This window comes from Symphodus melops (genome assembly GCF_947650265.1).
Source record: "Symphodus melops genome assembly, chromosome: 8".
Classification (NCBI taxonomy): Eukaryota; Metazoa; Chordata; class Actinopteri; order Labriformes; family Labridae; genus Symphodus; species Symphodus melops.
Genome location: NC_136698.1, coordinates 4,371,076 through 4,384,966, shown reverse-complemented (window position 1 = coordinate 4,384,966; position 13,891 = coordinate 4,371,076). Strand labels below are relative to the sequence as shown.

At 40.2% G+C, this 13,891-nt stretch overlaps 1 protein-coding gene across 1 annotated transcript; it reads right to left on the bottom strand.

The window, feature by feature from the left end:
* Positions 1–2,095: 2,095 nt before the first annotated feature.
* LOC306827774 (alpha-2,8-sialyltransferase 8F-like) lies at positions 2,096–7,656 on the bottom strand. Its single transcript, XM_079349822.1, has 7 exons — positions 7,213–7,656; positions 6,995–7,069; positions 6,358–6,396; positions 5,419–5,563; positions 3,997–4,109; positions 3,827–3,916; positions 2,096–3,743 (listed from the first exon to the last, which is right to left on the bottom strand). Exons 1-7 carry the CDS (start codon positions 7,410–7,412, stop codon positions 3,266–3,268), a joined length of 1,140 nt encoding a protein of 379 aa, XP_079205948.1. The 5' UTR covers positions 7,413–7,656; the 3' UTR covers positions 2,096–3,265.
* Positions 7,657–13,891: the final 6,235 nt, after the last annotated feature.

Sequence of the window (13,891 nt, the reverse complement as noted above, 5' to 3'; positions counted from 1 at the left end):
GCTCTAAGGTCAAAGGTAGGTGAACCCCATTAAATGGATTGATCAGAATTGATCTGGTTAAACATTGTAACATTTTGCAGTGGTTGGACATTAGATCACTCTGCTGCATCCACCACCTCTTGGGTTGGGTTTGGGGAGCGCGGGAGAGGAGCAAGTAAGTTTGTGAACTTATTGTGTGTGAATTAACAGAAGATAAATGTTTCTAATAATTCTTAACTCACAGACAGGAGGCAGATGAGGACAGCGTGCTCTATCCTGGATGGTGGTGTGGGGGGGGGGGGGGGGGGGCGCTAAAGGAAGTTAACTGTCACCCACATCTCGATCCTTCTGAGTGGTATTTGGATTAAATCAATTAATTTCTTTAGTGGAGTACTAAACCACAACCAGCAGAGCCTGGTCCCTCTTACACAGAGATGGAACTGTGAGTACTGTCCAATACACTCACATTGTAGTGAGAAACTGTATACAGGGCAGCTGAAAACAAGGAAGCTGCATGAAGAAAAGAACATGAAAACAGCGCCCTCGTGTGGTGATGGTGGTAATTATATAATCTGGGATTGTTAATTGGTCTCCTTGGCTGATTGACAATCTTAAGCACGGTGTCCAGGGGGAAGTCAGCTAAAATGGGACACCTTATGGTAAAAGATATATAAGACCATCAAATAAGCTCAGCATGATATCTAATTATATTTTAATACATATGCACAGGTGTGTGTGTGTCCCACACTTTTCAGCCATTTCATGCACAAAAGTTGGACAATATAGTGCGTGTGTGTTTCTGCATGTTCCAGTCAAAAAAGTGTCAAACTCCAACCCACTTTGTCAACGATCTCTGTGACATCCCACCTTCTGTCCTTTCTCCACTGGTTTAACTGACATCTTCCTTCCGTTCCCTGTCTTTTCTACGGATAAACATCTAGACCTTTGGATCTGTTTTGTGACCTCAATTTCTGTGCAAGTGTTTGTGGCCCATTTTAGTTGAAAACCGTGGCCCATTTTGGTTCGCTAGTGAAGTAAAATGGGCCAGTAGCTTGCCTAAAATGATCCTTTTTTCTCCACCAAAATCAAAGTTTCTGTTTTAGTTACATTTTATTTTAGAAAGAGCATGTAAAAACATTTTTCATAATAATTTAGCTTTATTGGTAGCTTTCTTAGAATGGCTTTGTCAATGTTATTAGTAATCAACGACATTTTCTATGTCACATACATTCACCATAACATTTCTCCAACATACTTCCTCTAACACTCTGGCTGCCCCACCCAAATGAGCGCTGATCGACCAAGTAAAACTGGTGTGACATGTATACCAGTGTTGTAGCAACAGTGCAAGATCATCACACATCATGATTGGCTGTACATTTTCTAAGGGCTATGATGCTCCAACCTTATCTGAACCATTTTACCTGACTTCACCCTTACTGAAATAAGCTCAGTGACATGTTGTAAATACCAGGTCAAAATGTATATACAGTGACATAAGTAGTCTTGTCACGTTTTGTGCCTGTTGCTCTTGTAATTTGTGTTTAATATTGTTCTGTTTAGTAAAGTTTACTTGCTATGTGTGCTGTACAGTCTTGTGCACTTGCATGTACATTCCAATGGCTAATTTTAATATTGTGTGTTAATTGTATTTCTTTTTTAATGTATAGGGGCTGTGCTGTTCATATTTTGTGTTTGTATAATGGGTACGTTTCCTATGTTCTGGATGGGGAAACGCTGTAGTTTGTTAATTTTATCAGGGCTGTTAAGCCTTTGCATGAAAGTGGTTTTTTTTTAATATTAAATACTTAAAAATAGATTTATGGCAGTTTTTGTTACAAAACCAAATTATACAAACTTTTGAGTTAACTTTGTAATTGTAGTTCAAATATAAATATACTATAATATAGTATTTTTATTTTGTAACTAAATGATTTGATCACATTGGAAAAGAATTGTTAGTCTCCTCAGCTGGCTGAAGATTTCAATTACGGGGCTGGAGCTGTACCGTTCATATACCATCATCCCCAATCATATTTTGTGTTTGCCTGGAAGCTGTGTGCTGATAAATAAACACTGTGAACCTGAAAAAAGTTGTCAGATGATCTTTACAGTATGCTGAGACAGAACAAGGAGTGTATTAATGCATACAGAAGATTGCTTTTTAAAGGTCTTCATCTTAAAATTCCTGACATGATGAAACTGGCCACTGCTCTGTGTAAGTAGAAATAATGCAGTCTAAGTACAAATCTTCACAGGTTTTAAGCACTTACAGACTCAAGGACTCAAAATCATGCAAACTGGGGAAAGGATTTTTAACAATTGGGAAAAAAAACACATTTACATCTAGACACTGAAACAGCCTAAATATATTTCTGTGAAAAATATTTATGCCTCAGTTCACTTCAATATTGGCTCTCACCTTGTGTTATTCACTAAAATGGAAACAAAATGACACATGGCATTTCTTTTAAAGTGGGCTCATAGAGTCGACAGCTTTGGTCATCTACAGCCTGAACATCATTTCTCTGCATTACATAAAGAAAATCACTGGCAACACTTTTAAAATATCAGCATGAAAGGCAATGCACGTGGTTGCAAAATATCAACACAAGTCACTCTAGCAACCTTCATATATACAAGTGTCTCTATTCTCTTTCCTTCTAGGGTTTCCCAGAGGGCGGCCATGATGGTTTGTATTATGCGACAGAGACGCAACCCCGTCAGGCCCTCTGACATCTGCTGCTTTTTAATGAAGCATTGTCAGTGTTTTAGAGTGGAAACTCTCACACACAATCAGTAACAACCTCTTTTAAAACAATCATGTGAAAGAAGTGTGTAAAGTCCAAACATCTTCCCTCAACAGTTTTCCTGGATATATCTGTTGAAGTGGTGATATAGTTTATGATTCTTCACATTCCAGTGTGCAGCTGTAGAAGTCAGACAATCATGTAGGAGAAGGATTTGATTTTCCTCATTTCACACTCAGTTTGTTTTAAAAGCTTTGGTGGTTGGTTACATGACTTGTTCTAATCTTACACAGTCCAAAAAGAGCAATAGTAACCTTTTCACCTTAAATAATTCACTTCACCATCATTAACAGGTCAACATAAGGCACTACACTGTAGCCCTGAGCCTCACATAGAAATTCCCCTTTAAATCAAAAACCCTCCTCCCATATTTCAGCTGATTCATTTAGGAACATGATAAATTAAACGATTGATTTGCTTTACCCTAATGATACAAAGAAGGCACTTTGCTTCTGTTCGGTCAGTACGCCATGGGTCTACTTTTTACCTTGTTGACAATCTCCCAGATGAAGCTTGAGCACGCCCTGACGATGCAACTGCAACAAGAGCTCAAACTCCTTGGACATGGCATGTACAGATTTAAATTTTATGTCATCATAGTAGTGGTTCGCTAGGTCGTAGAATTCAAAGGGGTGATTACTGAAGGGCCAGAACCCATACAGATGCACATTTTCACACACCTCCAAAGCCATGCTAGCCATAATTAGCCCGGTGCTCAGCCACGCTGATCGCCGCAAGCCTCTTGTGTGCCAGAAAGCAGCCAGACGTTGGAAGTACTGAGGGTGAATGTAGACTGGCTTCATGGGGATTCCAAATTCCTCAATAGTGTAGGCGGCCTGCAGACCTACTTTAATGTCTATGCCAGTGCCGAAGGTGGGAAGGAGAAGCAGGGAGTTTCCATAAACATGCAGACTTTCCGCAAACAGACGACGACGGTTCGTCAGAGACCCATACCTGGAGACAAAACAGCAGATATAAAGCAAGAAGACAAAAGAAGTCTGTAAGGACAGTCAAGTGAGATCCATCCTCGCGCTCACTTCTCCTTGAAGATGCTTGGGTTCGCTGTCACAAGGTCCGTCTTGACACCAACATGCTTATAGTCATTTCCCAATGGAGGAAGGTTGCATCTGAAGAAGCAAGAAAAAAAGAGTCAGATCTTTTTTATGGGATTTCAACAGAAATGATTTTTGATACTGCGAGTCGACACCTCATTACAAACTGCGCTGAATCAATGCTCTCTCCACAGTTGCTGTCACTCAGGATGCCTCCGTTCCCGACAACGGCACACGTGTCCCATGTCTTATTTGAGAAAGGATGCTCCTGGAATTGTAATCAATGGCTATGTATTACTACACAATGATTCAATTCAATTTTATTTGTATAGCACATTTTATACAAAAGTAATCCCAATGTGCTTTACTGAAGACAAAGATAAACAAACACAATTTAAACTCTTTTAAAATAATAAAACAAAACAGACAAAGATAAACTAGCAGCCAAAGGCACCAGAGAAAAGCAATGTTTTAAGACCGCTTTTTACAGAACTTAAAGTTTATTGTACTTTGAGTTCTTAATTAATGTTTCGGGTCGGGATCATTTCAATCACAGACACACTCGCACTCACACTTCATTGTCAGTGGTTTGAACGACCGCATTGAACGCACTGAGTGAACTCCTTAGATAGATAGATAGATACTTTATTGATCCCGAGGTAAATTCCTGAATAAACACATCAGTGGTATTGTCATTAATAATACGCTTATTTGATGTTCTAACTACGTTACGTCTTGGTGAGCAGATCATATTAAAAAAATATGCAGAGGTGATCTGAAATTGCAACATCCACAATTTGTAATTTTGTGTTTTACATTTTATATTTAAATTTTGACACTTTACTTTTTATCAACACTTCATTGTCTTTATCTAACTTTAGTATAAATGCACTGTTGTTCAATCGCTGCTCTGTGTGCCTTTGAATTGCCCCCCAGGGACAACGTTTTTTTAATTGAATTGAATAGCTGTACTTTGGCCTTTAGATAGACTCAGGTTGAGGATGTGTCCGTGTTTATGTGTGGGCCCCACAACATGCTGTGAGAGTTCTAATGTTTCGAGTACATATAGTTCTTTTGTGTCAACATTTTTGGGGTTGTCGATGTGAATATTAAAGTTACCGGAAATTACAATGCAGTCGTAGTCTATAGAAATTGTTGAAAGAAGTTTCGAAAATTCATCAATAAAACCTTTTCTTAGTTTAAGGGGATGATACACTGTGAGTAACGACAATCACAGCTAAGCATTCAAAGGCTGTGAAATCCCCGAGACAGATAGTTTGACTGGCAGACTCCACATGGCTCCCTTTGTTCTCCAACATCTTGAACAGGTGAGGTGACCACATGGTGCTTTTGTCCCCCTCAGCCATCTTGTTCTCTCTCTCCTCTCTCTCTCTCACACACGCAAACACACACACACACAAGCACACACACACCTGTGCTACGCTTACGTGTTACACCTTGTTGTTTGTAGTTTAGTTTATAACAGTTGTTTGTTTGATTGAGTTTCATTGATTAACTTGATGTTTCTTTGTTAAATAAATTCTGTTATAATTTAAAGAGCAGTTGTTTGTGATTACCTTTGCAAAGGTGCTGAAATCTTTAGGAGACACCTGGTGGCTCGACATCTTTTTAGCATCATAAAAAAGCCTGGATCCCACTGGAGTGTTGGCCTGGGTAATGATGGCTTTGTCAAAACCGCTGCAGTTGCTTCTCAGCAGAGATCTGAGGAACCACAAGGACTTTGTCAAACTGCACACAAGAAACTTAAGTGTTGACCTTCCCTTCAATGTTTGTAAGAGAAAATAAAACATTAAGAGCACTTGTATGTTTTAGGCACAGTCCTCTGTTTTACCCACACTCACATGATTTTAAAGGGAGTTAATGTATATCAACTTAAGTTTGGGAGCAGGACAACGGCCAAACCACACCTCCAATCACCTGACAAGCCCTCTTACACTACGTCGTCCTACTCTACACCGTTTGTCTCAGTTCTTAGATGACCAACCCTCCCTTCCCTTCTTCTCATCCATTCAGCCTCCTTCCTCATCCCTCTATCTCGTTTGTCTAATGGCAGGTACAGCCTGGGGTAGTGATCAGCTCAGGCAGATCTACGTTAGAGACGGTTTCCCCACCCTGAGTTTCCCTCTTCCCTGCAGTCAGTTTATCCTTCCAGACCAGCATTCGCCATTATATTCATTACCTTAGCCTTTATTCATCTGTCTCATCATTCATAGGATCTATCATTAAATACTGTATCTTAAACGTCCATGGTCATGGCGTAGTCCTTGCCAGTGAATGTGTCTTATACTTAGACCAAGTTCCTCATCTTTACTCCACATTAATTTACACTTCCATTCCTCACTTCTTCAGCTGTTCTTCATTCCATGTAAAGAGGAATCTATTTTGATTCTGCACAGATTTGGATTTTGTTCCGACATTCAATGTTTAATGGAGATGTATAACATACCATGCTGACTATATACTGGAATAGTGATGATGTATTTTTTTAGGCCTACCCGGAAGTAGCTTCACCATGGGTTCGAACAAGAAGTTGCCTATGGGATTTTTGCATTGGATGGTGGATCATTAGAGAAAATAAGCTCTGTGGCAAACACGCTTCTGATCATCTTTGCGGATGAACACCATTTATATGAAATTTGAAGTGTTAATGCAGTTGAGACAAGTAAAAAGCTAACGTTATGCTACAAGCTAACTAAACAGCAGTCGGTTGATTTTGATGTCACGACCGTTATGCTTCAGCGAATATTTGCAAGAGCACTGAAAAATATGACTAGAGTTCCTGGCGTGATGACATTTAATGTCTCTGACAACCACTGTAGTCTCATTTAGCCAATTATTAGCAGCCGCTGTTTTAAGAATTCACAAGTGGGGGTCTTAGCTAGCTTAGTTTATCTCGTCTAACAAAACAACTCTTAAGCTTGTATTAATCACAGACTTTCAGGTACTTAACGACAAATCCATTCAAAATCTCCATTGCCTTTTAAAGTTTAAAACACATGGCGCTAAAATGCTAACTCACTTTTGGGTTTTAGGACTCATTCCTATCTATGATGTTTAATTTGAGCTTTTTTTCTTTTACGTTGTCCCCTTAAAGTTAAAGACAGACAGAAGAGCTTTTTTTCTTTTTTTTACCTGAATTTAATATAATTGTCCTCATGCTTCTGCCAGTCTTGAGAGTAACCCTCCAATACTTTTTCGATAATTTTCCTGTAAAAAAAACAAACACACAAAGATATAAATACACAACCAGGTGAGTAAGCCCTGAGTTTCACTGACATGCCTTCATCTGATGGAAGTTATAAATAAAAAAGGCAACGTTCAGGAGAAGCTGTGATGGTGTTTGCACTCACGTGCAGTTTTTGCAGAGGTCAAAGGTCTTGGGGGCCCTTTTCCTCTGAGGGGCTGGTAATTGCTTGTCCACATTACTGTGGAAAAAAACAAAAGAATAAAAAAGAGGAAAGATGTGTTGATTCAGAAGCAAAGACAAGATAATGTAATCAGAGGCATAACATGCATATAGATATGTTTCTGTATGAACCACTACCCACATTTACAGCTATGACAGCCAACACATCCACCCCTAATTTACATCCAAAAGCTCACATAGACCAACTTAATAACTTTATCATTGGTTTTAATCAATAGAGAACAAAAGCACAGTTCTAATGTGCTGTTTTCTTTGGGGGCAGCAGTAGTTCAGTCTGTAGGGACTTGTGTTGGGAACCGGAGGGTGGCCAGTTCAAGTCACAATATGTTCGAGGCGAGGGGGGCGCGTTTCCGTGGGGGCTGCCGCAGCACTCAGACATCTCTCCATTAATGCATGTCAACAGACACTGCTTGTGCATGTGTGTGACTCAGGCCTGTGTGTGTGTGAAATAAGTGTGCAATTTATAACCTTTTATAAAATGTTTAATCTTAAAATGCTTGGTTCAAAACATACAGAAAACAATAATTCAGTATTGAACAATTCTGTAGCAATTTAAACTCCAACAAATGTTAAAGCAAAAGAGTAACCATACAACCCTCATGAGTTCAGTGGGCTAAATGTCTTCTTCATGCGTCATGAACGAACAACCGCACAGACACAAGTGGTGCCAAATTACAAATCCTAAACGTATGAATGAACCCGAATTTTTTTTGACAAGTCTAAAAAGGCTAAGTGCATTTTAACAGTATGAAGAAGAGTAAAACGTGCAGAAAAAAATAAAGAAAAACATTTTGCGTTGTGTTTCAGCAGTCTATCATATCTACCTTTGAGGTTGCACGAATCAAAGAGAAATGCCATTTTTACACTTACTCGTAAAGTGAGAACCAGAAGGCAGTGGTCAGTAGACTCCCAAAACACAGGAAAGTCATCCACCGAGGGAAGAGTGACTTGAACTGTTGCTTCACAGACATACCTCTCTCCCCTTCCACTAAAGTCATCTTTCAGCCTTCTTCACCCCCTGTCGCAAACTCACCCGTATTCTGGACCACTTTCCTCCTGTTTAATTTAAATAAACAGAGCTAAAGTGCTTTTAGTCTGATTCAATTAACGTGATGATGGAAGGCTTGTAGAGTCCGATCCTCCACCTCTGAATAGGTAAGCTATCGTTAGATTTATCACATCCGGGATTGACAAGGATCAGGGCTGGAGACAGAATCATTAACACAGATGTCCTTTCATTTCCTCGGTATTTTTTCGTGTCATTTATATAAAACCGAAAGTAAACACGGTCACTGCGTGACAGTCTGTTTTTATAATGCAATGCAAAGAATCGGCGCAAAGATGCAAGGTAGTGTTCAGAGGCTGAATCAATCAAGTTATCGTTTGTTGCTGCAAGAAAGGCAGAGGATGATCAGCCAAAGAGGAGGAAAGGTGAGAATTGTAAAGGGGAAAGACATGCAATGAATCTGAATATTTTTGTTCAGTCACAGTAGCCTATGAATTGTCCATCAATAATATTATTTGGATGTTTGGATTGTGAGGTAACAATATGACTAAACATGGCATTACAATATGCCAATGTATTCTACATTTGATAATTGCCGGTGCCCGGTATAAAAAAATAAAATCGTAAAAATAATACATGAAATTAGGTCAAGTATGGACTGAATGATGGGAGCACAACGCACACTGGGGTGAACGTGCAAAAAAACAGTGATGACAGTTGAAAGCAGTATTGACATACATAGCAAGAATCAGTGATACATATATAATAAAGTGTGAAACTATTGACTATAATGATGAATAGACAAGACACTTGAAGTGGACTTAAATGATACCAATATTAACGTTCATGAGTGTAGACAGTTAGCAGCAGAAACTATAGCCTATAATGATAATGATGAGTAGACAGAGCGATGAACTAAAGTGCTGGGACACTAAACTTTACAGACCGACAGTCCACCACCATCTCTTTGGTCTTGGAGTGTTTAGCTGCAGATGGTTGGCACTGCACCACGTCACAAAGTCCTCAATCAGGCTCCTGTACTCCTCCTCCTGTCCATCCCTGACACAACCAACTATCGCAGTGTCGTCCGAGTATTTCTGCATGTGGCAGAGCTCAGAGTTATACTGGAAGTCAGAGGTGTCCAGGGTGAACAGGACAGGGGAGAGCACGGTCCCCTGTGGGGCTCCGGTGCTGCTGACCACAGTGTCAGATGTGCAGTCCTTCAGTCTGACGTACTGCAGCGCACAGTTTTAGTGGGAACCACAACGTCCATACAGAAGTTCATGTAGTCAATTGTGCAGTGTGTGACCCCCTCAATGTCATCACCATGAGTCTCTTGCAGGGCACTCCAGTCAGTGGTCTCAAAACAGTCTCTGAGAGCCTCCTCTGCCTCAGGAGACCACTTTCTGAAGGTGCGTGTTGTTACCGGTTGTCTCTGGATCTTAGTCTTGTACTGTGACTTGAGTAGGACCAGGTTGTGATCGGACTTCCCCAGAGGTGGTAAGGGGGTGGCAGTGTAGGCGTCCTTCACGTTTGCATACAGGAGGTCTATTGTCCTGTTCTTCCTGGTGGGACAGCTTACAAACTGGTGAAAGTCCGGTAGTGTAGAGTTCAATTTAACATGGTTAAAGTCCCCTGAGATGGCAATGAAAGCATCAGGGTGCAGTGTTTGTAATCTCAAGATGTTCAAGTGGATGACGTCACACGCAGTCTCGACGTGTGCTCGCGGAGGGATGTAAACAACAACAACAATGGCGTGGGAGAACTCCCTAGGCATGTAGTAAGGACGGAGACCTACCGCCAGCAGCTCGATGTCTTTGCTGCACATTGCCTCCTTCACAGTAACATGTCCATGGTGGCACCATCTGGTGTTAATAAACAACGCGAGTCCTCCTCCTTTCCGTTTGCCACTGCGTTTCGTGTCTCTGTCCGCTCTCACTGTAGTGAAGCCCGGTGGAAGAAGTCTTCCACAGCACCGGTAATCCTGACTCAGGCTCAGGTTGAAGAGGTGTTGCAGAATCTGCGACAGCTGGCTGGCGCAGGTCTTCACAACTCTTGGGCTGATACCGTCCGGGCCTGGAGCCTTGCTAGTGTTCAGTTTCTCCAGCTGTCTCTTTACCTGGCCAGTTGTGAGAGTCAGGTGGGAGCTGGAGCAGTTCACCTCCAGGGAGGAAGTGTACCCCAGTGGTACAGTACAACCGCAGTTGTACTGTATGCTTCCTTGATGTTAGCATACAGAAGGTCCAGTGTTTTATTTTCTTGAGTTGGGCAGTTAATATATTGATCAAAGGTGGGTCGTGTTTTGTCCATTTTTACATGATTAAAGTCCCCAGTAATGGCTACAAAAGCATTTGGATGCTTAGTTTGAAGCTGTGAAACTGTTTCGTAAATAGCATCACTCGCAGACTCGGCATCAGCTGACGGTGGGATGTAAACAATAACAATAGCACATGTAGCAAAGATCACTAGTTCCCCACAGGTTTCCTCCTTTTTATTTACTGCACCTCACGTCAGAACACTTCCTGGTGTCTCCCTCCTCCCTGATTGCATGTGGTTGCACTCTGTCACTGATTAGTTCAATTGCATTCACCTGTTCATGGCTTATTTAAGATGGCACTCCCCATCACTCCCGTTTGGATCTTCACATGGGGTGGCAGTTCAGAGCTGGTAAGGTGTTGTTTTTCCTCATTACTGTTTTTAGTTATCTAGTCTACTTTAATTTTGCTTAAGTACTTTATTTCCTTTTAAAAGAAATTCTAAGTTGAACAGTCCTGTTTTAAGTCTAATATTGTTTTATTTTGTCTTTCAGCACCAACATTTCATGTGTGTTTTCTTCTGTGGTCATTATTAGTCAACCAAATAAACCCTTTTGAACTGCTACAATCTCCAACTCGTGCATTCTAACCGATGCCCATGGTGACAGCTCTCTCCCCTGAACCTCCTTCATGACAGCACACGTGAATTCCTTGGGCAGGTGATGTTTTTAGACCAATTAGGTGAAATTTGATCATTTCCCACGGCACACCTAACAATATCTCACGGCACACTAGTGTGTCGGGGCACACTGGTTGAAAAACACTGGTTTAAGGAACATAAACATGTCTGAGGTGCAATTTCACAAACACACCAAAATAGATTTCCTCACCTTCTGCACTGCAGAAGTAATTTGTAAGGCATAAATGTAATTAAGTTTTTCACCTGCTTGGGCAGGTGAGGATGTTCAGAGGCAGAAGCACAAACCTGATTTGCAAACCACCAGTTAATCCTCCATCTTTACATTCCCCTGCCTCCAAACAGCACGCACGAGAAGAGAACATCATTTTTACTCATTATCCTCTCCTCGACTTCCCTTACTGTGTGGGAATACTTTGTGTGAAGGGAAATTAAAAATTTCCTGCTTTGCAAATAAATGTGTACATGTGTATGAACATAGCAGTGTCCATTGTGTTTATGTAATTATTGCAGCCAGAAAAACAAAAAAAAATCCTGAACACATCATCCACCCATGTTAAGAGCCAATCACTCTCCTGCTCTGTTATTAACGTCCATCTGTTCCGAGTAAAAAAATACATTTTGTCTGATTCAATCAATCAAATCATTCCATTAAAGGTTTATATCATTGGAAAACATTGTATGTGTGGAAAGTGCATTTATTTAATATGAAGATCACAATAAACCCATAAAAATCTGTTTTAATTTCTACATGCTGGTGCAGTTCAGCTCCACTGGCTCAAAGTGTCCAACATGGCTTCTACTGATGTTTTATTCCATTTTAGCCATATCGTCACTGATTTAAGTTTTCTATCTCCCTCATGTTTTTCACTTCATTTTCTTTCCCAGAAAATTAACTTACATATCAAACAGAGTAAAAGTCTTAATGGAGAATATTTTAGTCCACATTTTAACTTTTATACCTCAAAATTTGGAAAATGTATTATAATCACGAAAACCACGAAGGAACACCAACAACACTAATGAATTGTGATGCCTGGGCCTGTTGTGCTAAAGTGACTTAAACCTCGATGGTTTGTGTGTAGATACTCTTGAGTTGATAAAATGGTTTACGTTGTTGACACAAGTACAACGCAGTATCATAACAGGCTCTGCACCAGCTCAAGCTCAGTTGTTCAACCTGTCAAAGAAGACGTATATAAATACAAGCCTCATTAAAACTGTGGACCTCTCCCTGTACAGCCCAAAATGCACTTCACATTGCATGGGCAAAGGGCGCCATCTAGTGGCCCATACCCACTACTGGACTTCACACTAGATCTTCGTGAAGATGATGGTCATTCACAAGTCTTACCTCAACACGTTCATCCAATCACCAATGAAGGCTCTTCAAATGCTGCTGCACAAGTTAATTTATAAACACTTTGTCATAATTACTTTTAAGAATACATTCTACAAATAACAACTAACTGCATAGTGTTTATAATTTAAATTTTTTTTTATTATACACAATGTCTGACTAGACTATGATTGACTTGTGTGTTGTCTGTAATCTTCTTTGGGATTATATTTCATTTAATAACTTAATTTGAACATTTTGCAGTGGTTGGACATTAGATCACTCTGCTGCATCCACCACCTCTTGGGTTGGGTTTGGGGAGCGCGGGAGAGAAGCAAGTAAATTTGTGAACTTATTGTGTGTGAATTAACAGAAGATAAATGTTTCTAATAATTCTTAACTCACAGACAGGAGGCAGATGAGGACAGCGTGCTCTATCCTGGATGGTGGTGGGGGGGGGGGGGGGGGGGGGGCTAAAGGAAGTTAACTGTCACCCACATCTCGATCCTTCTGAGTAGTATTTGGATTAAATCAATTAATTTCTTTAGTGGAGTACTAAACCACAACCAGCAGAGCCTGGTCCCTCTTACACAGAGATGGAACAGTGAGTACTGTCCAATACACTCACATTGTAGTGAGAAACTGTATACAGGGCAGCTGAAAACAAGGAAGCTGCATGAAGAAAAGAACATGAAAAACAGCGCCCTCGTGTGGTGATGGTGGTAATTATATAATCTGGGATTGTTAATTGGTCTCCTTGGCTGACTGACGATCTTAAGCAGTGTCCAGGGGGAAGTCAGCTAAAATGGGACACCTTATGGTAAAAGATATATAAGACCATCAAATAAGCTAAGCATGATATCTAATTATATTTTAATACATGTGCATGATTCTCTTTAGTAATTATTTGTTAAAAAAAAAAGGGAAAAGGTGTAATTGTTTTGAATTACGAGAGTTAGACTAACAGCAGGGTCCCTCTTGAGCGACAACACAATGTTCAGGTAAAATGGGTCATTATAAAGCGAGAACACAGCAAGATTTAATTCAATTACTTTTGATTATAGAAAATAAATAAAATAAAACCATTTCATAGAACAAGTTGAACAGATATTTTATTGAAAAATCCATTGAAAAGAATTTTTGTATGAATGTGAGTTTCAAGACGATAGTGTGCATGTGTGCCACACTTTCCAGCCATTTCATGCACAAAAGTTGGACAATATAGTGTGTGTGTGTTTCTGCATGTTCCAGTCAAAAAAGTGTCAAACTCCAACCCACTTTGTCAACGATCTCTGTGACATCCCA